The following is a 26,580-nucleotide window of genomic DNA, read 5'->3' as shown; positions in this document are numbered from 1 at the left end:
CGAGCGAGGGAAGGGACAAAAATTTCTTTCATGAAAAAGCGGTTTTAATGTAACATCGTAATATATCAAAAAGATTTTATGTAACATCGTAACGTTATAATCGTATCACATTCGCACACGCTGCATTCAATTATAGCACATAAAGTCTAACAAACACAGCCTGCAAAAGAAGTAACATCGTAATCGTGTAACATAATTACGTGACGTTTACAAAAATCGTGACTATCTGCAAACGTCAAAAAAAAACGCGGAAGCAAAAGAAACGAATTTAGAGTCCGTGTCTCTTCTTCCCTCTCTCTGTCCTCCTCCCTCGCTCGTTTTCCCTCCCTCTTCAATTTCGAGAGATGCGGCGATATCATTCGCGTGCCGTCGTTGCCTCGAGGTTTGCGTGGGGTTGAAACAGCGAGTGTCGGAGGGTGTGCGGGGGCGGAAAAGGAGAAAGAAGAGACGATGAGGGAGGTGGGAAGGGGCGAAAGGGGTACGGTCGGGCGAGCGGTGGGTTGACGTCACCGTAACGGCATCATCGGCCGCGTGGGCCAATAGGTGCGCTCACACTCGGGTCCGGTCCATCGATCCGCCGTTAGTCGCTGCCGTGTGCGCGTCCCGGGTTATGACGTCCGAGATGACGTCATCGTTAGCGCCGTTCGCCTCCCGTCGCCGCGGTGCCTTCCGCTCTTCGCACCTCTCCGCACCGCGGTCGCAGCCACCGTCGCCGCCGCTACACACGGTACGGTTTTAATATAGCGGAGGAACGCGCGCGTTCCGGACTCAGTTACGCGGCGGCCGGCCACCCGTGCGAGTGTACCGCTCTCCAGGGTAACTGAAGGTTCCACACTCTCTCGCAAGCTCTTTCACCTGTCTCTCATTCGATCTTTCCCTCTCCGTTCGCTCGGCACCGATCGACGCCGAGCACCGAGCCGATTCACTTCCGCGCCGTTGAGAGATCGCGAGGCAAATTGCACGCTCGGGGGTGGCTCGTAGACGTTCGTAGCCTCGCGACACGGGACACCTGTGCGATCTCTCGTCGCGTCTCCCCGCGTGTTGATCGTCGCGGTCGGTGGCTCCGGAGTGACGATCCGTCAATCGGCTGTCAGTGCTGAATGGTAATCGCGGCTGTTACCGGCCTTCTTCGAGCAGGACGAGACAGCGGCGTTCGAGGATCAGTTTCGACAGGAAGAGCAAGGATGTCATCCGCCACGAGGACGCAATAAGCGGCGAAGAGGTATCTGGATTCTGCATGCGAGTGCCCAGAGCGGAAGTGTTCGGGCTCCTCGGTGGGGTGCTGACCTCCGACAACATCATCAGGAAGGACTTTCCTTGCCCTACGACGACGCACGCAGGTCGGTGATACATCACGTGCGCTGGTCTCACGTTTGTTCATTCCGTTTGTTGCGCGGGAGGAGACTGTCGCTCTGCTCTTGTGTGTTGTGTATGTGCGAGAATCGCGGAGCGGCCGCGTTCTCCACCGATTCGACGGCAGGGGGTCCTCTTTCTTCGCCTTTTATTTCTTTTTCTCCCTCCGCTCTTCTTTCTTCCTGTGTGTGTTTCTTTCCTTCTTTTTGTACATTTTTTTTAGAGTCGGTATCAACGATGACACAGTCGAGAAAGCACGCGTTCGATCCATTCGTGGCATTCGCATAAGGATTTTCGACCGTGTTTCGTCGTGAGTCTGACCATTTATCACCGTTTCTACTTCACCCTCTCTCCTTCCCTCCTGCCGTCCACCCGCCAGACGGCGCGGCGCGCATGCTTCATTAAAGGGATGTACCGATACTGAATGCCAGCTTTTTGCATTTTCTCGAGCGTGACACGATTTGACAACCGGTCGGCGTGTGGGCTGTGCGAAACATTTCGATCTCATTTTTGCACGATCTCAAGGATCGAACGGACTTTTCGAATACGTATTCGGCGTCAAATGTCAGATCCTTCGTCTAGGATCTAAATAAATCTAGATCCTCGATGTCCACGCCGATCGGAGCGAGCAATTCGCAGTCCAGTGCATTGATTTCCACCTGAATCCCCGCTCGAGGCTTTACTCGCACCGTCTCGAGAGATTCGCGCGGATCTATAGATCGCGCGACATTCTCGAAATCTCGTTTCACGCATTTCCGATCGCGCGGGATGCCACGGCAATCGCGATCGGCGGTCACCCGATGAGCAGTCGTGATCGCGATTGAACGAAACGCGATGCTTACCACCGTCGAGGACAGCACCGGCAACGCGGAAGCGACCGCCGCCGCCGTCGGCGTCGCGGCGCATCACCATCATCATCATCATCATCATCATCATCAGCATCAGCAGCATCGCGGCGCCATCGCCGTCGCCCGGCATCTGGGCGTCGAGCAACAACAATCGGAGCGATCGGCGGCGGCACCGATCCATCTGACCACGCCGTACCATCAGGTCACCATCGCCGCGGACACCAACAACAATCACGACCATCATCGGAATCTCGAGCATCACGCGGCGCAACGTCACGATCATTGGAACAAGTGTAAGTCAGATAAACGGAACGCGAGATCGCGAGCGGATTATCCATAAGCTGCTCACTGCTAATGGTGGTTATGGTGATGGTGATGACGGTGATGGTGGTGATGACGGTGGTGGTTGGCTGCGCTAAGGCTGCTAAATCGCGATTGTCGATGAGATTGCAATTTCTGCTAATAATTGTTATTGATTTTATTAATACACATACAAATAACTTTAGCATTTTCTCCAATATCGATATTTCATGCTCTATATTATAGATTCTGTTTGAATATCGATTTTATGTTCTATATTGACTCGATTGAGAATTTATTTGATAATAATTAATAATCAAAAAATATTGGAAGTTATTAATAGGAGATTTTAAATGAAATAGTCTCGTTTGTACAAATAATAATATATATATATCATGATAAGCTACAAGGCATTATTAAAGTTGCGAATCCGCGAAAAGCCGGAAAATCACATTACGAATATCAAAATATTTCATGAATTTTAAAATTTATCTTCATATCGTCGATTTGTATAAAATATCAAATTTTAACTTGAGATTTTATTTTTATAAAAAAAATCGATTTACTTTTAGAATCATAAACTTGCTCGACAGAAATTGGGTTAAAGAGTTTAACAATCTTTTCTAACACATGCAAACAAATTATGAAACATTTATTAAGTTAAATTTGAAAAATAATGATACGTTTATAACGTCATTAACATTTTTAATATAATAAATTTATTACTATAAAATGTGTGCGGATTAAATTACAATAGAAAAACTATTGATTAATTTTCTCAACTTTAATTTACATTGTTACATACATTAAATATGATACGATTTAAAGTATTTCATCACATATACAAAAATATATATATTATTACACATGCACATATAATACTAAATCATTAAAATTTACTAAGTTCAGTATTTAGGTCGCACAATCTTATACTTTATTTAATTTTCGGTTACAGATTGAATATTTATCAAAATGAACGTAATTCTGATCTGTAATAATATATTGCGCGCATTCTCTTTAAAAAATAATCATCATCTATCATTCATGTTAGACAAATTTTTTATGATTGTTTTTTTTTATTAATATTAATCGCTTGGATTTTATTTTAATAATCCTATTTTTCAGGGCGATGAGAGAGATGTATCATATAAGCTTGCTCATCTATATATTTCACTCGAGATTCATATAATATATTCCAACATTAATTTTTTGTTAGAAGTATTCGACATTTATTTAAAAACGAACCTTGCTCCGGCAATATTTTATTGCTGATAATTATGATCTGTTCTCTCTGTGCCACTTGCGGTGAATCGAACAACGGTAGATAAATAATTGAGCGCTATTATAGGACGATTTGGGTTATCACTACCTCGCGGTCGTCCAATATTTCCAAACGTTCGTCACCGTTTGTGCCCGATATCTGCTTACGTCATAGCCGTGATGTAGACGACGGACGAGAATATCGTTATTATTATTTCGCTTAGACAATCGCGGTGATCCACTTTGCCGCGATTATTTTCCGTCTGCCAATTAAATTACAATTCACCTGAATGCATCGATCGGTTACATGAAAATTATGACGTCAAACTCTCCCTATTCTCTTATTTCTTTTTGCTCTCTCTTTCTTTTTTTTCTTTTGCTTTTTCTTTTGCTGCGACTCATTACGTTTTTTCAATATCTCTCAGCTGTTAGATTTTTAAAGTTTATGTTTTCTACAAGTTCCTAAAATGTTGATAAAATAATAAACATTATTTTTATGTTAATAACTTTGTACTCTTATTTATGATAATAATGTCAAAAAGATAAAAAACATTAAAAATTGTTTTGAAGTTATTTAGTATCATTACAAATAAGAATAAAAATCATTAACATAAAAATAATTTATTTTTTTTAATATTCCAAGAAATATTTTAAGATGATCAATTTTAATTAATTTTAACTAAGACCGAAATAACTAATTTTAATCATCTTAGCACATACCTGAGATTTCTTACAAGGTGAGGTCGCGGTTGACTCTTCACCAATTTTGATCTCCTTTGGTATGGTGAATCTACATCGAAAAAAAGTTGATCCGTGTTCAAGCTTTTCGTCCAATGCACCATGTAAAAAAAATTTTTTAACGAATCAACTTTTTCCCGAAGTTTAGAGAAATTGCCAGGTTCGTTATCAGGCCTAAAAAAGACACACTTTCAATCGGTGCTGCTAGTCCAGTGGCAGAGCGCAAGAATAGTAATCCCGGGATCCCAGGTTCTCAGGACTTTGGGCTGTCACACTTTTCATTTTTCATAGCATTACAAAATCGGTTTTTCTACCTGCTGTGAACCGCTGGATGTTACCGCCGTTAAAGTATCGTTACAGAAAACGTTACGCGGGGGGAAGGGGGGAATTATCTGCGAGAGAAGATGCTATAAAAATCCATTCTCTCATTCACCATCAACTTTCCGCTGATGCATTTTTAAATATGATACAATATGCATGGTACGCGTCAAAATTAATATCAGAATGAAAATTTTTTTCAAAGGTCAACATTTGAATTGAATGTTTGAAACATTGAACGTTCAATTCAAATGTTGACATTTGAAAAAAATTTTCATTCTGATATTAATTTTGATGGGTACCATGCATATTGTATCATATTTAAAAATGCATCAACGGAAAGTTGATGGTGAATGAGAGAATGGATTTTTATAGCATCTTCTCTCGCAGATAATTCCCCCCTTCCCCCCGCGTAACGTTTTCTGTAACGATACTTTAACGACGGTTCACAGCAGGTAGAAAAACCGATTTTGTAAAGCTATGAAAAATGAAAAGTGTGTATTCTAACATTATTAGTATGCTGAATATTTATTTAACATGTTATATACATATATATGAATTATATATATATATATATATATATATATATATATAAATAAAAAAAAATAAAAAGATTATGACAGCCCAAAGTCCTGAGAACCTGGGATTACTATTCTTGCGCTCTACCACTGGACTAGCGGCACCGATTGAAAGTGTGTCTTTTTTTAGGCCTGATAACGAACCTGGCAATTTCTCTAAACTTTGTAAAAAAGTTGATTCGTGTTCAAGCTTTTCGTCCAATGCAACATGTAAAAAAAATTTTTTTTACATGGTGCATTGGACGAAAAGCTTGAACACGGATCAACTTTTTTTCGATGTAGATTCACCACACCAAAGGAGATCAAAATCGGTGAAAAGTCGCGACCTTCCCTTGTTAGGTTAAAAAGAGGTACTGTTGAGATATGTTTTTGATAAAAAATTATTGATGCAAATTTTAAAAATTAAAATTTTACCCATCAAACTCATCGCGCCATCATTTCTACATTTCACACATCCAAACCAAACATGTTTACTTAAAAGTCACCTAGAGGTCTCTCCACGTTATTTTCTCACTTCTATTACAGCTATAATTATTATGTTTAATCGATAAATATATAAATAAATTGATATCGCGCGAGTTATATAACCAACGCTTTCATATACAAAAAAACGAGCTTTGTTATAAATTTACATAACATTTAAAGGATTTATTTCGCGAAGGATGAGCGTACATTCATGGGGAAGTATATTGATGATTCCGGTGATTGATAGATACTACGGGATCCGTGCTTTCCGTTCCCACAGAACTTTTTACAGCTGTAATCGGCACGTTGTGATAAATATAGCGATCTGGCAGTCGGCCGAGTGCAAGTCGTTTCTTTTCCGCGTACATACTTGGCCTGCACGAGATCGCAGGGAAAGAAGAGCGTATATACGAATACTCTACAAATATAACCACTTGCACCGAGAACGGACGCAGGTGCGGCGAGGTGGCCGGTCACCGGTTTCGCTGCATTGCCGTGCTCGAATTGCGACAGAGAGCCGATTGTAACGTGCTCGCATGAGAGAGTAACGGCCGTGACAATGATAAATCAGCGCTTACGACTTTGTCCGTATTAAATGCCGTTATAATCCGGGTGGATGCTGCCGACGATGCGCGATCGATGTATCGCACGTGCGAGAGCGCTCAAGAGGAAAAGCTTATTGGAGACGAAAGTGAACCGGAATCGATCATCCAAGAAAATCCATTGATATTCCGGATTCGGAGTTTAAATCGGGGGGAGGCTCGGGCTGTTTAAAAAAATATAGTTGTGAGAAACGTCGGTTCGACATTCGACTGTAGAATAGAAAAGGATCGGGAGATTTTTATCGAAACGATTATATCTTTGTCATAAATGCGAAATTAATACATGGCACGTATATATTTTTTTTTCTTCTACAACGCTTATGCTGGCTTGTAGGAAATATTAGGAGCTCGCATGTAAAATAGCGGATTGTAAAATCAATATTATATCATTATTACGGATTTTTCATATTTTTGTTACATATTTATTTTGGAATTTTTTATTATTACTGCGGTAAAAATTAATCTGGAAAATATGTCTCACAAGTAGTTAAATGTGTCTAAACTTAGACGTCGGCAAACATTTTTATCGCGACGTCTGAGTTTGATCGGTCATAATTACTAGCACGTTAAACATTGCGCTGATTATAATTAATTTTCCAAGAGCCAAGCAAAAATTGCGTATTCATTTTTATCATAAATAGGCAGAGTATTTTTACAAATATATTTTGTTTAGTTTATTTTTATTTGTTTATATAATGTATCTTTATATCTCTTAAATATGTTATTACTATTTTTTAATATTGCAATGTAATGTTTACTTTACATTTACATACTCTTAAATATGTTATTGCTATTTTTTAATATTGCAATGTAATGTTTACTTTACGTTTTGCTTCACTTAAAACATAAGAATGATCTTTTAAAAAATATATGATATTGCCTTTTTTTCCGTAAATAAATTTAATGCGATTTATTTATAGCTACGGGGATTTTTGAAAAGTTATAAGCTATATAGATTTACGTACGCATGAACTTTGTGAAATATCAAATATATCAAAGAGACGCTCAAAATATTCATTTTTATTGAAACGCATCCGCAAAAAAAATTAGATACACACTTGTCATGTTATTTTTATAAAATTTGTTGGCGTAATGAAATCGTGCGGAATCGTTTTCCCTCCAAAAAAATTACAATACTTTGCACGATAACATTATAATATTCGTTTTTATCCCTACTAAAAATTATTATTTTGTCACATAGGAGGTTTTATACAAACACCCACGATATGTTTCACGGTGAATGATCTCGCTTCAAAATAAATGGTATGTGTGTATGTATGTGCACATGTGTATAGTAAAAAAGGATTTTATTTTGTCGATTTAAAAAACGCATCGTTTCCACAGAAATGTCATACATATTCTACTTCCGTTTCGCTCGTAACGATAACCGTAAAAAGCGAGTCGTCCCATCTTCTCTCCATTATTTTCGAATCTCGGCTATCGCATAAAAATTCCTCGCGTTCCTTATGCACCCAAGTCGAACTTTCTCGAGTACATGGTCAGATTTAATCGGCTTCTCAGAGAGAGATTTATCCGAAGTCGATCGAAGGCTTTGATCGCGATCAAAGGGAGCGCCGCGCGCGTGTCCGGGAATGAGTTGTTCTCGGGGGTTGTGTCGACATTTAGGGGAGGGGGAGGGATGGCGAGCGGGGTTTGTACGCGACAAATCCCGCGTCCCTTGACTCGCCAAGGCCAGAGCTCCATAAACAGAGCAGAGCGGTATGTATTTGTCGTACGTATATCGTAGACGTTACACGTGTTTGTGCATTTTGTACGCGTGTGCCGTAAGCAAGATACGACGTGCCTTCTTGCGGCCGTAACGCGCGCATCCGTTATAACGTAGAGCTCGTTCACGCAGCCACTGAGCAGCACACAAGGGGTAGCTTAAAGTGATATATATATCGGAAAATATTCTCTCCCGTGTGTAAAAATTCTTACATTATATATTCTCTGTCGTGCCGCGCCGCCAATCGGCGCGCGCATCGTTCTATTTCTTTTCTACGCTTGTGCCTCTATTTTCGCGCCGAGCAACATTCCGCTGCGCGCGAATCGCACGTCCAACGATTTTCCGAGCGATCCATTCAACATTAATTAATATGCGTATACACGCTGTCCCGAAAAGTTTTCACAAAGCGTGCAAAGATTGCTTGAATATATACTGCCGTTTATTATTACTCGATCTCTCTTTTTTTTACTCTGCTCTTTTTTGCTATTATTAATCGATCTTTCTACTTTTATAATTTTTCGATAGCGTCAAAGTAATGATAAAAATATCGAGCGAAGTGATAAAAGTTTCCAGTGTTTTTGAACGATAAAAAATTATTAGGAGCAAGAATTAATTATTAATTTATGCAATTTTTATGTCTTTTAAAGTGAGTTATTTTATTTACAATTTGCATGAGATTAGTTATAAAGGAATTTTATCGTGCCGGGGGGTTATTGGATATTTTTAACATTTAAGGGAGTTCAATCATACATAACGCAATTAATCGGCAGCTCTGCTGACAAAAACCTGTATTGGCGTATAAAAAAACAGCGTCCGCGTGAAGAAGCTTCTTTATTACTTAAACGTCAAAGTTATATCATTCCTAGAAGAATTTATTCATTCACTGTATTTTCTTCTGATCTATCTTTTATATCTCATTACAACATTTTATTATTGAAAACGAAAATATTACATAATTTTGCAAACTGCAATAAAAGGACCTTACTTATTCATTTCATTTTCCAAATGATAAATAGACAAATTATACCAGTGCTTTATGCACAACTTGCCAAAAAGTAGCGCTTGCATATGCATGATCTGGCGTAGTCAAAGTGAGGGGTTAAAAAAAGGTCCTTGATGGAGCAATGGAGAGTTTAAACAGCGCTTCCTAGAGGCCAATTGCATTGTTTTGCTGGGCAAACTAAATATATACGCGCGAGGCAGGCGATCCGCGGCTGCTTGGCCGGGCTACAAAAGAGACCGAAGCGGCTGACGCATCACGTGCCGCTCTTTTCACGTTTCCGATGTGCTATAGCGTGGAACCACGCGCGCGGCATAAACCGACGTTTCGCGTCTCGATCATCGCATCGCGTAAGAGAATCGCCGGCTGATCCATTCGTCGCTGAATCATCGCATCGTTCGCTGCGCATCGCGAAGCTGACACTGATAAGGCGTTCGATTTGCTCGCCGATCGATTAGCCTATCGCTGATGATAGCCGCCGGATTGTAAATCACACTCACGCCGGAATTCACACCGTGCTTTTGCGAGATAAAACGTATCTTTGTGTAACTGAGAGAGATGATGGAAAGATAATAATGGATAACACATGTACACACACATGTAAACACACATGTAAACGCACGTACGCGCACATGTACACACGGCAGACTGCCAATTTTTGGTAGAAATCAGCACAGAAATATTACTATCTCAAAGCTTTTATTTTATAGAGATTTAATGTGGTGTGCGATGTTGTGTAAAATGAAATTATTATCTGAATAGTAAAATATTTCAATGATAATTCGCGATAAAAGAGCCGTTTCGTTTTATAAATAGGAGACCGAAGAGATTTGGAAAAATTTATAAAATTATTTTATTTTAATATTTATTCATATGTGTATTTTATACATACTATACATTATATTTTATATGTGAGATGTATTAAATGAATGTTTACACATTTTAATTTTAGATTTGAGAAATTAGAAATATTAATAAAATAAATATTTTTAAAAATATTTTTAAAAATATGTTTCACACTTAGAAAAACTTACAGTGACACAATATTAATGGATTGACTTTGATATATCTAATATCAATAACGTAACAAATTGCATTAATTTGATTTATTAATACATATAATGTCACACATACATGGACTCTCTCTCTCTCTCTTTTTTTCCTGAAAATAAATATTTTATTTGTTAGTTTACAAGATATAAATCGATACGTTATAAATTCTTTTTATTTTGGGCAATGAATATTAAATGACATAATCAAATATCAATCATCTAACGCTTCAATTTCGCCAAAAAAACACTTATAAATCTATTTATACTTGATTAAACAAGAAAAAGAGTATATAATGTATATAATTTATACAAAAGCAATTATTGGAAATATAATGATAGAAGACGTGATATTTAATTATAATGTTGATCGATTCATTCATTACTTTTCCTTTAGAAAGGAGACACGCGACCGAAAAATGAACTTTAGGGTGGACAGAAAAGAAGCGTGCAAAAATCAGACACAAGCTGGCGTGATTTATATTGCATAAATGCTATACCACGAAACCTTCGTTAAATATTTAACGCATTGTTATCGCGATATGATGAGATTTCCCTCGAATATGATGCGTACGTGTTGCACGAAGGGGCATGATTTCGGTCTCGTGACTCTCGTGAAGAAACCGCCAGGAAGTACAAAGCAATCGATTACTCGCCCTATCGTCATGTCATGTTAACGCCACACGATATAATCGACGTCGCAGTCTGCACGTAAAGAAAAGAAAAACATAAAAATTCTAATATATATATGTAATACATTGAGTCTCATATAATCTACATTTTGGGCGGCTTAATTTGCATAGTTTATTATCGACTTTTTGGATTATTCTTATTTAGACTTTACGTTAATTTTAGCCCTTCTTTGATTTTTATGCAAACATGAACAAGGCAAGTCGTAGGGATAAGATCTCACGGCATAGAACTGATCCGCTTGTGAAGAAAACTGTGCCGTTTTGCTCGAAACTCAAGTAGAACGCGATTCCGTAGCGAAGTCTATTTCAGGTGAAGCAGGCACGTGCGTCATACAGCTCGCGGTGTTACACATTTTTGCCGCGTGGTATATGCCCAAATTACCATAAGCTTCTTACGTATACGACTGTTGGAGATGTGACGTTATGTGTTATTATAGTTAACATATGTTCTCTTTTCAAACGAATCCTGGAATCATGTTATCATGATTTGAAATGTCATATACGCGATATTATGATTAACGAGTAGTATAATAATACTTTTGTTATCACGTGTTACAATCTCGAATTATACAATATGTTTGTGGTATAATGACTATCTTACGATAAGCTAAGTTTGAAATTTGTATCATTATTTTTTAACTACGTGTACAAGTTACAGGAGTTCTTATCGATCTATTCGAAAATTGAATCGTGCAGAAATAAATAATTTTTCGATTACAATCTTTTCAAAATATAAAATGATGACAGCGATTAATCAAGGATACTAAAATATAGTTAACTATTTCACTTATCACAGGATATAATATAATATACATGAAACATCTCTCCAATATCACTGCTCTCATTTATGAACTCTTGTGTCAATTTGAAATATATCTTCTTAACAAGAATTTGATTAAACTTTTTTTTATAATTTTTTTGAACATCAGATATTTTGAGTCTGGAAAATTAAGATTTTCTTATATATGTGAGATACATTTATCGAATATTATAATCATTCAAAAAGAACAATATATTTAATTAATTGCATTCAGAATTAGTTGCATCCTTATTTAACATATAATAAGAATCTGTTAACGTATAAAAATCTTTTCAAAGAGATTATCAAATTAAAGCCAAATAAATCGGGAAGATGATAATAAATATATAAAAAAAGAAACTGAATATTTAAACACAATTTCGGAGATGATTTTGGAAACAAGCACAGAAATAATAAAAATCAATATTAATAAAAGTCAATATTTCAACTTTTATAGAATCTCTCCGTAGTTATCACATAGTTGTCATACAAGTGTCATATAGTTATAATGCTTTTGTGAAAGTCCCGCTTAATAATAAATCAACAAGGCGACGAAGGCGGCAAATGAGTTTCGAAATTGATCTCCGACGCGAATCTCCATCGATCGATCCGGTAAAAGGGAGAGACTCGCGCCTTGTATCCGTTCCGTGAAAATACCTGCCGCGCAAACTCGGCGTCGTATCGGTGGCGTCGACGATGGTGGCATTAACGCTGACGTCACAATGCCGCCCCCGTCCGTCATCGACCGTGTGGCGAGATGACGACGTCACGCGCACCGCCAAGGACGACGCTATTTCGGGCGTCATGCACCGCCGTCGTTGACGCCGTCGACGTCGTTACCGTTGCACTGGAGGTGGTGGTCGCGGCCTCAGTGACGGTCGAACCTTCCTCCTCCACGTGGCCTCCGTCAGTTTGCTCTCGGCGTCACCTGCCTTCGCACACGGTTCCGTGTTTCCGGTATATTCCGCCTCTGCCGCTGAGTCTGGTATACCGATACTTTGCTCTTTCGCGACGCGAGATGCTTCGATCGACTGTGGCGAGGTGAACCCGGCGCAACGTCCCGACGATCGATCATCCAAACGCTTCTTCCGGTAAGGAAATTTCGCTGTTGTTATTTGCGATTACATTCTTTAGTGTTTAAAACAAATTTGCCGCCTTTCTTTTCCTCTTGTTGACGTAAAAGGGATTTTATCGAAGGATTGCGAACATGTTTCGCGATAGTCGTGATTATAAGTACGTCGATAACGATTAATAAAAAAGCACTTGCTCTCTCTAAGTTATTGAAGATATTCGTACTTTTAATATTGATAATGCAATTTATTAATATTTATGAATTATTAATAATGTACACGAAAAACTTTACGTATTTTTAAGATATTGATTTTGCACATATAACTTTTATTTTTATTTTTATTTTAATCAGTTTCTCTAATAATTTAGGCAAATGTAAAATTTATTTTGCTAAAATATATAATGTATCTTCTCTCTAAAACTACATCGTTTTTTTCTATAGATTCTTTAAACTTTAGAAGTCAATCTTTCTTTGAGGCAAACTTTTAATATCATATTTTTTACAATTTTAATTAGTCGAATATAGAAATGATAAATAAGACAGATGTGAGAAAGAGAAAGTAGCTTTTTTATTAATGTTTATCGAAATATATGTAACATGATGTTTTAATAATATTGATCTGATGAAGATCAGAGAATTGTTGATTGATGATCGGGTATTTTCTTGAATAAATTTCGCGAATAGGTAATTGTTGCGATTCGATACACCTTGTTTTTAACTCGGCGTACATCGATACATCGAATCGATCGCGCAGAAGTCGATTCGATGGAACGCAAACTTAATGAAATAGAGGGATGTACTTCCTTGTAATTTCTTGCATTCTTCGTGCATGCAAAAGAGACATGAAATTCTAGCAATCGTAGAATTCGGTGATACTGCGCGATCGATTAACGAGTACTAAAATGGATTAGACACGCGTTATATAATTAATGAAATATACGCATGCATATGTATGCAAGTGAACGCGTAAACTTTTTATGAGAACTTTATATGGCAAAATGTAGCGTGAGTGTTTAAATAATCGTGATTTTTATTGCAAATATGTAAATACAAATAATAGGAGCGTGAAGTATACACTTTAAATAGTTGTATTGAAGGAATTAAAAAGATTACAGAGGAGATGGAGAAGTAAATCTATAAACTTTCCAAAATCGACTTCAAATATAAAATAACTAAAATGTGCCTTTTCTCTCTCTTTACATAAATTATAGATTTACATTATATTTTTGCTCCATAAATTGTTCAACTTCTCTACTTTTCATACATTCTAATTATTATTACATTATTTACTAATATAATATTTCAATTATTAGATTTCATAATTATTCACCTTAAATATCACATTAAAATGTTACAAATAACGGACTTATTCCAATAATTAATTATATAAATATAACAATTAATTAAGTAATACAATAATTAATTAAATAATAATAGCTAATTTATTGAAAATGTAATAACGTAAATGGCTGCGGAGCACGCGTCACGTGCCGCGATTCATTCGGCCACGTGAACATTTTTCGCATTCGACGACGTTTGCGACGATTTCCTCGCGCAACCGCTTCCGGGAAACGGATTACGCCGTCGTCGCGACGCAGGGTGTTGAAGGAAGTAACGTCGTCGGGATTGCGTCGAGACACGAGTCCGCTCGCGTAATAGTCGACGTCTAAATTTAAACGCCGAGCAAACATAGAGAGCGAGCGCGCGTGACGCCGCGACGCCGCAGCGACGACGTCGGCTGACGGCCTGTGCCAAGACGCCGATGACGGTGTCATGCCAGTCTCGAGCATCGCAATCGCGAATACCGGGACGGCGATTGACTTGGTGAATGACCGCGTCGGGAAAAATCGGAGGGACCCAAGGGATTTTTTCCTTGACTTTTTCTGAATAAAAATTACAAATTTTAGACTCTAAAATTAACTTTCGCATTAACTTCTTTTATGTCGCGACTGAATACCCTACATTAAATTTTTCCGCAATTTTACGAGATTAAAGATCTAATTTTTTCACCGGCAATATTATGATTTTAATTTCGGACATATAACATAAAAAAAGGTGGAAATAATGAAGAAGGATAGCAGTCAAGTTCGTTTGGAAGATAAATTTTGTTGAAGGGACGAATCTAGCTTCTGTGTTTCGAGAGGGAGGAAGATTTAATCTCGCGAAAAGTGAAATTGTAAAATATTCTCAACGTGCTGACTAATCCGCACGCGTCTTGCATATTTCTGACGGAAATATTTAGCCTCTCACGCTCGGGAACGTGCACCACTGTCATAACGTGTCGCATATAGTGGGCGGTACGCTGCGTCAGACTTCTCGTAGCGACAAGAACGCGGGTTAAACAGTGTACGCAATGAAATTATACAATACAGTACAACGTGCGAGGAGATAGAAGTGCTGGCGAGAAATTTGCAGAAATGAGTGTCGAGAAAAACTGGGACAGCCGCTGCCAAGTCGAGGAAAATAAGAGAAGAAGAAAACTTATTGTGTATGTGTCAGGGATGAGAAAACAGCTTGTGTAAATTTGATGCAACACAAGTCTTTGCGAGAATTTGCATTACAAAGATTTTAAGTGTCAGAAAGTGTACACATATAATTATAGATGAAAATTAAAGTGTACAATGGTATGCATCGTACAAACGAAATTATTTTAACATTGCTTGACAGAAATATCGAATCACAATGATTGCATATTTCTTCTTCAATACCTCTAAGCAAAATTTTTTTTGCTATTTAATTGTCGATCATATGTCAATCATTTGCTATCGATTTATACAGTTATCGACATAAATCATTAAAAATTTATCATTCTGCATATTGCGAACGAATTGTCAAATAAAATAAATTCGTCAAGTTAAACAATCAATCAGCTAATCGTATCGAATTTGCGCACACATGATAGACATGCGGCATGAGAACCGCTACCAAAATATTGATCTTCCAACGTTTGCAATCTGCCGCTAATGCTAACTACAGAGAGAGAGAGAAAGAGAGAGATACAGAGAGAAAGAAAGAGAGAGAAAACCGACAAGTAATTGTTTCTCCAGCGAGTTAAATGTCTCGATGCACAGATGTCAACAAATTCGCCCACGTGCTCAAACGTGCCTTTCTGTGCACGCGGCCATAGTAAGATATAAAAAAAAAAGTATATTTATTGCGTCATTCATATAGCACGCTTGCATTCACACACATACGCACACATCTCACCATGTTGTAATGGTGCGAATTGATTCACATGTATTTACTTTTTTGTTACTTACGATTAACCCATAATACATATGTATATGCTTTTTAACGCGTTGAAGCATAACGACATATAATAATCCTTAACAATAGGGTCTCTCGAAGGAAGAATGACGCGAGAATTTTCTCACGTTACTTTCGAAGAGTATTTAATGTCCGCGTCTTCGCATGCGTGTTTGAAGGAAACGTGTGCAACGTGCAATTTCTCTACGAATTCAACAGCTGCGCAACCTCGACGTTCTGTCGCGCTATAAACGTAATACCTTTCGCAATACGGAGCGTAATTTCGCGTGATGTCACTGTGCAGTAATGCGCGATAAAGCCGCGAGGGATGTCCATGCATTGCGCGCTGCATCTGTTGATGGCCGGCGCATCGCGCACGTGCTTCCTCGCGAGCTTTTTTGCGCGCCGGCTGGTGACGACATAGAAATACTGCATCAGTAAATAGCACCGAAAAAAAGCATCGATTCAACTCGTCGATCCATTCCAAATTCGAGAGAGCAAATTTAACGGGAAGAAAAAATGTTTACGTTTTTCAACGCGTGATTAATTCCTCATATGTAATAATGCATCAATGATTTATGATACAAAAAAGATACAGTGAGATAATGATGTCGGAAAACAAACAATTTTTATTTCTTTAATTTTATTTATTACTTATTTTTTATTAATTTATAATTTTTATAAGATTTACAATTCTTATTTATTTATTTATTTATTTTCTCTTTTATGATGCAAATAAGATAATAATGTTGGACGAACAATTTTTTATTTACAACTAGAAAGATTCTATTTTCTTAATTTTTCATCTTTTACGCACGCGAGTCAAGAGCTTCTTATCCGCTGAATTTGCAATAATCCTCGATGATTCTTATTACAGAGGACGGTTTTCGGGAATCGTTAAAGTTCAAAAGTATGCGCATCTCAGTTTGCATGCCACCAGAGAGAAAATGAAGTGCCCGTTTTAAACCCGACGCCAGTGTCGAAAGCTATTTTCAAGCTTGCGTGGAATAGAGGGAATACCGGGATATATACGCAAGAATGGTCGACGCGGTGCCACTGACGAAGCGTACCGTATTGATTCAACGCGGTATAATCCGGTTGGCTTTAACGAACGCGCAAATCAAATATTTCCGTACAGGAGGCTGCGATTTAGACGATGGGGACCATCATCGGGTCGCGATGCGCCGCGATGCCTCCTCTCGCGCTATCGATCGAGTGACATCGCCGATAATTCCGCGATGACGTACCATCATCATCCGCACGACCTACTTCGCGAGCTTTCACTTTTACCTGCGAATATTTATACCTTTGTTCCACCCCCGCGATTCTCTCCAATTTTCTAAATTCATATCCGCGTTACATCTCTTTTTTACAACCGAAAGTATCTTGTTTTATAAAAAAAAATTATTTTTATTTATTCTTTTATTTTTATAAGCAATTTTAATTTTTTTATACTATGTCTCGTTAATGTGCATCAGTGTTAATGTTGTTCTCTTACGTATTCTTCTTATGCTAAATATATTTTAGATAAATATGAAATAAAAAGTACGCTGATTAAGAGTAATAATTTTACAAAGATAAATATATATCCCGATTGCGTTCATCCAGATTAAAATTTTATATTTATTAGCGTAGACATAGTTCCGAGAAGATATCTTTATTATACATAGGCTTTTAGCGATGATGTATTCGCGACTCCGCCGTCCTTCGGATCGACAAACCCGTCTTGCCGATAAAAATGTCAATGAATTATGATGATATTAATAATGATCGTTCATTAATGATCCCACGATTACGCGATGCCGAGAAAGAATGCAGTGGACTGATTTACGGCTAAAATTGAGAATCGCGCGACCGAAAAAATATCGAAAAGATTTTTTTATTTTTAATCGACGTGCCGATCTTTACGACAGAGACTTTAAAAGTGATACATCTCTTAAGAATCTTGTCGCGATAAGGGTGCAATTTTTGCAAGTGCATTTGCAATATATGTAATGTATTTATACGATATGTATAAATATTAATTTTCTATAAAATCGATAGAGCAATCGATTAACACAAATCGAGTTTCATGCTAAATTATCCATTATTTTTAGAATCTTTTTCCTCCTCTTGTTTTTCAATATCGTCTCCGCTGATAATTAAAGCGAATGATAAATCAATGACGTCGACGTGTTGTAGCGGCATGTTGGAATTTATTATAGTTGGTACCTGCCGATTATTCTTTCCTTCTTTCCCTCTCTCTTTCTCTTTCTAATCGACAGTGCTTGAAAGATAACTGTGTCTCAGCATTCCTCGGCGAGGTCGACGACGGCTTTTTTACATTGATATTAAACGGCATGTCATCTATGCTTTGCGGGCTCGTAGATCAGCTTAATGCGTTCCGTGAGTATAGCAAAAGAAGGATTTCAATTAAAAGCTGACATGGACAAATGCGGAGCGATGCGTGATGCAAATATTGCGACACGTGTGCATCCTATCTCGAATATCGCTAATTCGATGATTTCTGAAGAGAATCCGCTTTTTGACAAATTTTGAAAACAAGTTTATTAAACAACTTTATAATTCTTAGCATTTATTCTAAATGCATTGGATTTAAAATGTAAATTGTATAAATTATAAACTTGCATTATTTATTTTTTTTGACTAAACTTTTCAATTAGAGAGAGAGAGAGACATAATACATTCTCATCCTAATATAATTTATTACACACATACACATACATGTTGTACCGAGTAGCTATTAAATGATATTATATTTTATACATGAGCAACATATATATATAAGATATCTCGCTATTTGATGAATTTTATTGACTATTGGAATTTTATTAAAATTTTTTAAAAAATTTTTTTCGCGATTTTTTAAGATTTTACATGCTCCGTAATTAATTATATAATCACATTGACGCACACTGCTTGGATCGCTAAAATCCTGAAAATCACGCGATACATTGATAATTGATAACCGAGTCAAATTTTTCATGCACACCAAGGACGGGTGAAACAACAAATCGTACGAGCAGTGGCAGGATTGAAATAACTCAGTTCTGCGGAAAGTAACTTTAGTCACGACTGTTATACCCTTGACAATGATACACAATATGACGCGAGTATTTATTTTCGAGAGAAATGAGACTAGAAAACGTAGAATATTAACAGAAAATTTCAAGATAGCTTTTAATTCGCAAAGTTTTTTTTCGTTTTTCATTTGATAATTTGTCACTTTTTTTGTCAATTCGTATACTTCAATATACATACATATTGGAGTCAGATAATAATAAATATGAAAAAAATATTCTCTCTTCTCCCATAGGGAAAAACGTGGGCAATAAACATATACAATGTGAGAAGGCTACGAAATCGATAACAGAGATAAGGATGACCCGATTGTGTCGTGATGGTAAAAGACGACCCGCACAATAAATTAAGCAGCTAAAATGGAAACAAAATAAGAACAAATAAAGTAGAAAGAAATAAAATATGATATAATAGAAAAATTGCGTAAATTCGCCTTCTGACTGACGTGCCCCAAGTTCTTTTTTATTAACTTCATTCATTCCGCATAAAACTTAAATAAGACAAAAAGAAGAAACCCCGGCTAGCGTGGGCCGGGGGATGAAGCGACCGTAAATATTTTTTTTTGTCATAAGCGGCAAAAACAGCTTAGTCGGATAACTCTTTGTGCATAATATGGGCACCAATAATAATTCAGTCAACATTACGTCAATCAAACGCGAGAGAATCAGGAAGCTGTGATAAGAGGAGACTCTCTCCGCCCACGTATAACGATTCCTCAGTCATCGTCTGCATAAAACGCAGCACTGAAGAAATTTGTTAATTAAATTTATTACCTCTTCTGTGCCTTCTTGCGCTATCGCGCGTTGGTGCGGCTTGGTTTATCTGAATTGCAGATGTGTGTGGCCGCGCGTGTAAGAATTTTAAAATATCGTCTAGGAATAGTATACGAATATGATTTTACGAGTGACGTTGGTAAAAGAAAGCGTTATGCAAAATTGAGAAGAATTTAATTTATTATCTGATAACAGCGCGAGAATATGATGTATTTTACATTAAATTTTGATCATAATAGCTCGAGGTAAAATTTCACTTATCATGTAAACGGTATAACGTATATAACGGGAAAGCGGAAGTATTTCGTTATACGCTTGCAGAACGTTCAGAAGACGGCGATGCTAATTAGATGACCTTAGTTGGCGGACGCGGAATCGCATAGGGCGCGACCAGTTGACCGTGAACCCATCGCGTGAGGGCCGAGACACAATGAAATATAAGAATAAGATATAAGCCCCAAGGAATCTCGCGACATTAAAGAACGTATCGATATGCAAACCGTAACAAATATGTGTTTATACACACTTATATTTTATTTCCCTTATCAATCTAATCTATTTTATTTTTTATTATTATTTGTTTTATGAGATATCATTTCTACGCATCATTACATTTTCATCTATATTATTATCTATATCTTATTATATTTTTATCCTTTGTTTCTGATGAGATTTGTCCAATTGTTTTGGACTGTCGATGGTATTTCGAAACGCGTCAAGCGGGCATATCGCGATTCGTTACGTCAAATCACGCGCGCAATAAAAATAAGGGCGGAAAGGCGTGGGTCGTGACGAGTTTACTGCCGGTGGAAACGAAGTCGACACGGCAAAGAGCGAGCCGATCGGCTCTCGAGAATGCACCTCCACGTGTCTCGCTTCCGCCGCCCCTGCGGCGACCCCGCAGCAGCTGGCCGATCGATGAACGGAACTGCAGCACAACGGTGACGTCACAGACGACGTCGCAGTATGACGTCATTACTGACCGCGGCGGAAGGAGGCCGTCAAAGGGGGTGGCGGAGGATAAAAGGAAAGACGGGCGGGGGAGTCGGAGCAGCTGTGCGAAGCGTCGGATCTGCCGTAGAGGGGTGGTGGGTATCGGCGGTTACCGCTTTCTCTCTATGTGTTGACGATCCACACTAGGGATGCGTGTCAGTGTGTGCGCATTTATAACGGGGGCGAGTAAGGCCGCTGTTTAAAGCGGATGGAGCGCCGCGATATCGAGCGACTTTTTAACAGGTGGACGCGCAGCTGATTCGCGAGGGATCCCCGCGAATGTTGCCGACATTAGATTCGGAATTGGAATTTTGCCATTGTATCGTTGCTTATTTATCCATTGAAGAGACAACGCACCGATGATAGAATTTTTGTGACGTATTTTGAATTTATCTTTTGCATTTATCTCACATCATTCGAATTTGATTTGGAAATTAAATTATACCACGGAGTGATATTAAAATTTTATTAATAGGTGCACATTGCTTTGTACTCTTTAGAAAAATATCTCGAAAAATATCTATCAAACATGTATTTGTTTTAGGTGCTCTTGATGCTGGAAGTCTACGATGGATTTCCAGACATCTGAAAAATTTCCGGTTAGTGATCTTTTCTGATCTGAGTTTTTGAGCAAGTTTTCGAAAGAGTGTTTTTTGAAATATGTTCGATGATTGCAGAGCAAAGTGCAAAATTATATTATATCACCGCTTTAAGATCGGCGTGGCGTTTAATGTTACAATTTCCGGAATAATTACACTATAAATGCAGCTAATATTCGCGCACGAATCACTCATTTGCTCGTTATAAATGCTTGTTCTCGCTTGTGCTTTTGTCGCGTGATACACGATTTGTCAAATAGATAAGAAAAATGTTTCTTAAAAGCTTATTTCATTATAAACTTCTAATTAGTATAATTAATATCCACCGGAATTATTCTCAATCCATTGGAGGTCAGGCAAATTTATACGACATTGAATATTAAATATCCACATTAAATTCACTGGAGGATGAAATCAGCCATCGATTAAATGAAATCTCTCGTGTGATTTCTTAACGCTGCTCCAGACACTTTAATTAATATCATTTTTCAAGTTTAGCGTTAACTTATCGTAATCCTGTTTCCAAGCTAAAATGATCAGATTCTTTTACAACAGTTAGAGCTTATCAGATTCGTTGTCGTCTTTTTCCCTCCGCGAGTCGATGTTCAGTGAGAGTTTTAAACCCGTCTCTCGTGATGTGCAAAGCACATTTTATGTCTGTTTAGATTACATATAAATCCAACTCGTGCGCGTGTAACTGGCTACTTGATTCGTGCCAACGAATGTGATTAAATCAATTTCGTGGAATACCCTCGCGCTCCACTTTAAGGTGCAGCATTTTCCGTCATTTCGACTCATTAATGAATCTCCCCACTCGAGACGAGATTCAAGTCTTCATCCTCGCGATCTAAATCGGTCAGACCGAAATATAACACGGTATCGTCGGCGCGAGGATTATTTCCGACATTTAATTTTATTAGCATCGTGTACATATATCGGAACGAGAACGACCGATGTCACTGTATGACCTGAAAGCTGGCGAAAAGGAATGTGAAAGGAATTGTATACATATAGGAGATTTATTTTTGTCAATTGATTCCGATCGTATTTTCTAAAATGTATAATTAATCTTGGAGACATATTTTTATCATTGTATTTTTCCATATGAATTTCACGCGAGAGGAAAAAAAGAGAAAAACAGAGAGAGAATTTACATTTATTTACATAAGTTCTCCATTCATTGTATCAATTATGGAGATATTTATATAATCGTGCACTACATTGCGGATGAAGTAACAAGGACAAAGGGTCGGGGGGGAGGGAATGATGAGGAATGTGCCGGAGAATTCGGCACGAATGACAGTCAAATTGGCCGTTCGCCAGGGCGATCGCTTCTCTCGACTTGGCTGCAATGTTCATGGCAACGTGTCTGCACGATTCAACAGATTTTCAATTTGACCGTAACAATTATTTTGAGTAACGGAGTTTCGCAGAGTAAATAATACGATTGCCAATATACCTTGTAGACGACCATTAAATAATTTCTGTTTGATTCAGGTTCACATTTCACCTGATCCACGTGCGCCGTAAAATTGTCATTCTCGTCTCTGATATTTTTGTCATCTGCCGAAACCTATTCTCGCGTGTCGTATATCGTAGCATTCTCGTGCATATCGTCTGAAAAACATTCTCGTATATCTTGACATAAATGTCGCACGTACTCATCGTATAACCGAACGACACGACGTTCTCCAGAAATTGGGGAACGCGCTCAATTGAGATTTTGAGCTAAAAAATTACACATTATTTAATCTATTTTTTTATTTAAGCTACTTTCTATTTGCCACGATAAAAATGAATAATTCCTTCTCAAACGTACATTACTTGTGAAATATATTTTATTATAAATACACACAAAATCTCGTAATTAGAATTTGTCTTTGAATAAATTTGAAACCGCTTTTTTTCTCAGAAAAAGGGTAATCTTTGCAATTCTATTTGAGTTGCAAAGTTTACCCTTTTTCCTGGGAAAAAAAAGCGGTTTTAAATTTATTCGTAGACAAAATTCTAATTACAAGTGCCGCTAACATTCACAAATCTTCGCTCCAGTGCTTCGAAAAGGGGTTAATAAATTGCGAGGCTATGCGATGCGGATCGCGAAGGCGTCCATCATTCGTTCTCGTCTTCGTGTCTCGCGCTGGAAATCCGCTTCGTTGCGACGCGGGCGACGGTGCGAGGGAGAGGTCGGCTTTACGAGCTTGACGGCCTTGGAGGCCTCGTGGCCCCAACAACGAGGTCCCGATACGTCGTCCTGCTCGCGACTCGGTCACACATAGTCGTTCGGTATGCGGACCTCGATCTGAGACGGCTAAATCACTCGTCGCCGACACGCTACGCCGCTCGTGTACGATCTCTCGACGGGGTTCTTCCGATCGTGAAGATCGGAGCACCTCGTCGACGGGCAGCGCGTTCATGTTTCTCGCCAAAAATCCTCTCCGGATCAGCTGACTGGTTTCTATCAGCTATGAGTCGAAAATGCATAATAACGTAAGCAATTATATTTTTTTGTAGATATCACTCGAGGGAAAAAGAGGGAATTTTCTGTGCACTATTTGTATTAATATCTTATATATTTAATTAATATCTAATTAATATCTAATATTTAAATATTAAAAAATGGAGCAATATATAAACTCTAGGGATTAACTGGATATTTCTTATTTTATCCAACATTCCTATTTATAATCATGTGCGATGCGTCCAGCATCTGCTATTGTAATACATAACACTTAATAATTTTTTATACATTTTTTAACACACATGACACTTGATAAATTTTAGCACGTCCGTTTATACATGTATTGTGAAACGAGCCGATTTTAACATCTGCTTTGGCTTTGTCAGCGACATCCGCTATCCCGGCGTTTTACGAGGTGTTTATTGTCATGTGCGAACGCGACAGGATCACGTTTGGCTCGAGGAAACGTATCGATGCGATCGGAAAAATCGACCACGGCTCGCCAGGTCGTTCGAAGACGTTTCGCTTTCCAACATTATCCGATGTGTCTCCTCCTATCCAGCGGATCTTCGTTTTCGGGGTCAGGAAACTCGCCTGTAGCTTCGTTTCCGATATGGGTGTCGTGTATTTGGTCGTCCCGACGCATACCAAAGTGAAGAGAGATTCTATCTGCCGCTTGTGTCACGCATGCACGCACGTACTCTGTCTCTTCCTTTTTACCATTCGCCTCTTTTCTCCCCCTTTCTATCTCCTTCTCACTCGCGAGTCGATTACATCGGTCTAAGCTCCTTCTCCTTCATCCTTGACTTGTCTTACTTTCTCCGTCACCTTTTTCTTCCTCTTTGTCATATGTATCTCTCTTACGTTCTCTCTCTTTTCTTTTGGATCTTTTCCTCGCATTTTTCGCTTTTAATATTTTCACATTCTATTCTTCGAGTCTTCAAGTTAATTCCTTGTTTCTTTATTGATTTTCCAAATATATATGAGAACGAAATAAAATGAATCTTAATAAGCAACTGTTTCTGCAAGAAATTTGATTTCTCAATCTTTAGCTCTTTATTGTTAAATTTAATTTCTTGTCCTCTTTTTTCTTCCATAGATGTATAATTGCTGTTTTCTTAATTTTCCATATTTTCTTTCTGTCAAAATGAACGAGAAATCTGTCAATCTTGATTTGTTTATCTCGAAAAATTCAACTCTTCACATTTTTTCTCTTTTTATTATTTTTTATCTATTTCTCTTTGCAATTTTCATTTCCTTTTTCTCTGTTTTTCTCTGCTGATTCTCGGGTCGATTGCCTTAGCCGACCGGGAAGCAGCGCCATGTGGAGAAATTTCAAGGAGAAATCGAAATCGATAGCAACATCGACCCCGAAAGCGGTTCTCCGCCGGTTTCGCGTTTCCAGCCCTGTGGCGTTCTCTTCCTTCCTCGTCACTTAACTGTGATCTATGAGCCGACGTGACCCACGGCTTTTCTCGACAGCCATCATCGCGAGTTCTTCAGCATCCGGATTGTTCGGGTATCTGTCTTGTTGATCGCTAACGGTTATTAATCATATCGGGATTATCTAGCTACTCGAAAAATAAACAGTACATTTGTATTTATTCGGACGTTTATTCGAAATTTGTACTCTCAAATTTTGCTTTTGTGTACGAGGATACATAACGACATATTCACCAAGAGAAGGAGAGATAACTGATTATATCTCCGTCTAATTAATAAATGTAATGTTGCGCGTGTGTAATATTTCAATAGGAGCAACTAATTCCACGTCTAGTCCAATCTTTATACTTTCACCGCTCGATGCTCGTCGCTGGCTGCAAGAAAGGACGCGAGGTAAAAATCAGCCGTCGAGGCGCGATATTGAAGAGCGTCTCTCGAGAATCGCGGAGGGCCGCAAGCGCTCGCGTAATCCTGGCACACATGGCGAGTATCGGCGTTTTCGTTGAACGCCGTTCACCTGGAGACTGTTGCGAGTCGATCCTCTGACAGGCATCGACAGGCCCCCGTGGATACGTCTCAATTTAGCGCGGATCGCGCCGCTAATTAATGGCGCGCTCATCGAGCCATCGCGGCGGGTTTGCGCAAGCTTGCGCGCACCTTCTTCAACAGATGCTCCGCAAGGAAAGAGCCGCGGTCTTTGACAGCTGCGCTCCGTAATTCGCGTTGATTCGCGCCGATGCGCAGCCCGATAAATGACGGTCCATAAATCGCGCGCATTAGCGCCGCTCTCATAATCGACTCTGTCTCGTGTGTATTTGGAGAAATCTAAATCAGCCCCGACATCTTCCTCATCGCGGATCATCGCGCGTCCCGCGGCAAATGAGCTCGTTGAGAGCCGAACCTGCCAGCTGTTCCTTGACTCGCGCGCGTCTGATTCCTCCCCTGGTGCTTGATTAATGCGACCAATAATTCACGCGGATTCATGCGCGAGCGTTCTAACGTAAAGAACCTGCAACGCGCAGCCGAGATGACTGTAATTTGATATCGCTTTCTCTGCTTTGTGCCGTTTAATTAGCTGGACGAACTATGACTTAACATCGTTGAAGAATGGATGAACTCTTGAAAAAAGAAGCTTTATTTGTCAATCATAAATTTTCTCTAATGATTGTTGCTTGATTGCTTCCTCC

The 26,580-nt window shown here is 38.6% G+C and overlaps 1 protein-coding gene across 4 annotated transcripts in view; it reads left to right on the top strand.

Annotated features, from left to right (window-relative positions):
- The first annotated feature begins 786 nt into the window (after window positions 1-786).
- Window positions 787-26,580, top strand: part of LOC105258828 (probable nuclear hormone receptor HR38) — a 59,280-nt gene continuing 33,486 nt past the window's right edge. For 2 of the 4 annotated variants that reach the window (XM_011270355.3, XM_025411632.1), the window contains exon 1: window positions 787-1,340. In XM_011270355.3, coding sequence (XP_011268657.1) covers window positions 1,238-1,340 — 103 coding nt within the window. In that variant the 5' untranslated portion in view covers window positions 787-1,237. Of the gene's footprint in view, window positions 2,495-26,580 lie in introns of all 4 variants that reach the window. The other 2 variants (XM_025411631.1, XM_025411630.1) reach the window with 1 other exon arrangement.

Source organism: Camponotus floridanus, unplaced genomic scaffold (assembly GCF_003227725.1).
Source record: "Camponotus floridanus strain SB8 unplaced genomic scaffold, Cflo_v7.5 scaffold41, whole genome shotgun sequence".
Taxonomy (NCBI): domain Eukaryota; kingdom Metazoa; phylum Arthropoda; class Insecta; order Hymenoptera; family Formicidae; genus Camponotus; species Camponotus floridanus.
The sequence above is the reverse complement of the archived record's forward strand: the minus strand, read 5'-3'. Positions and strand labels throughout refer to the sequence as shown.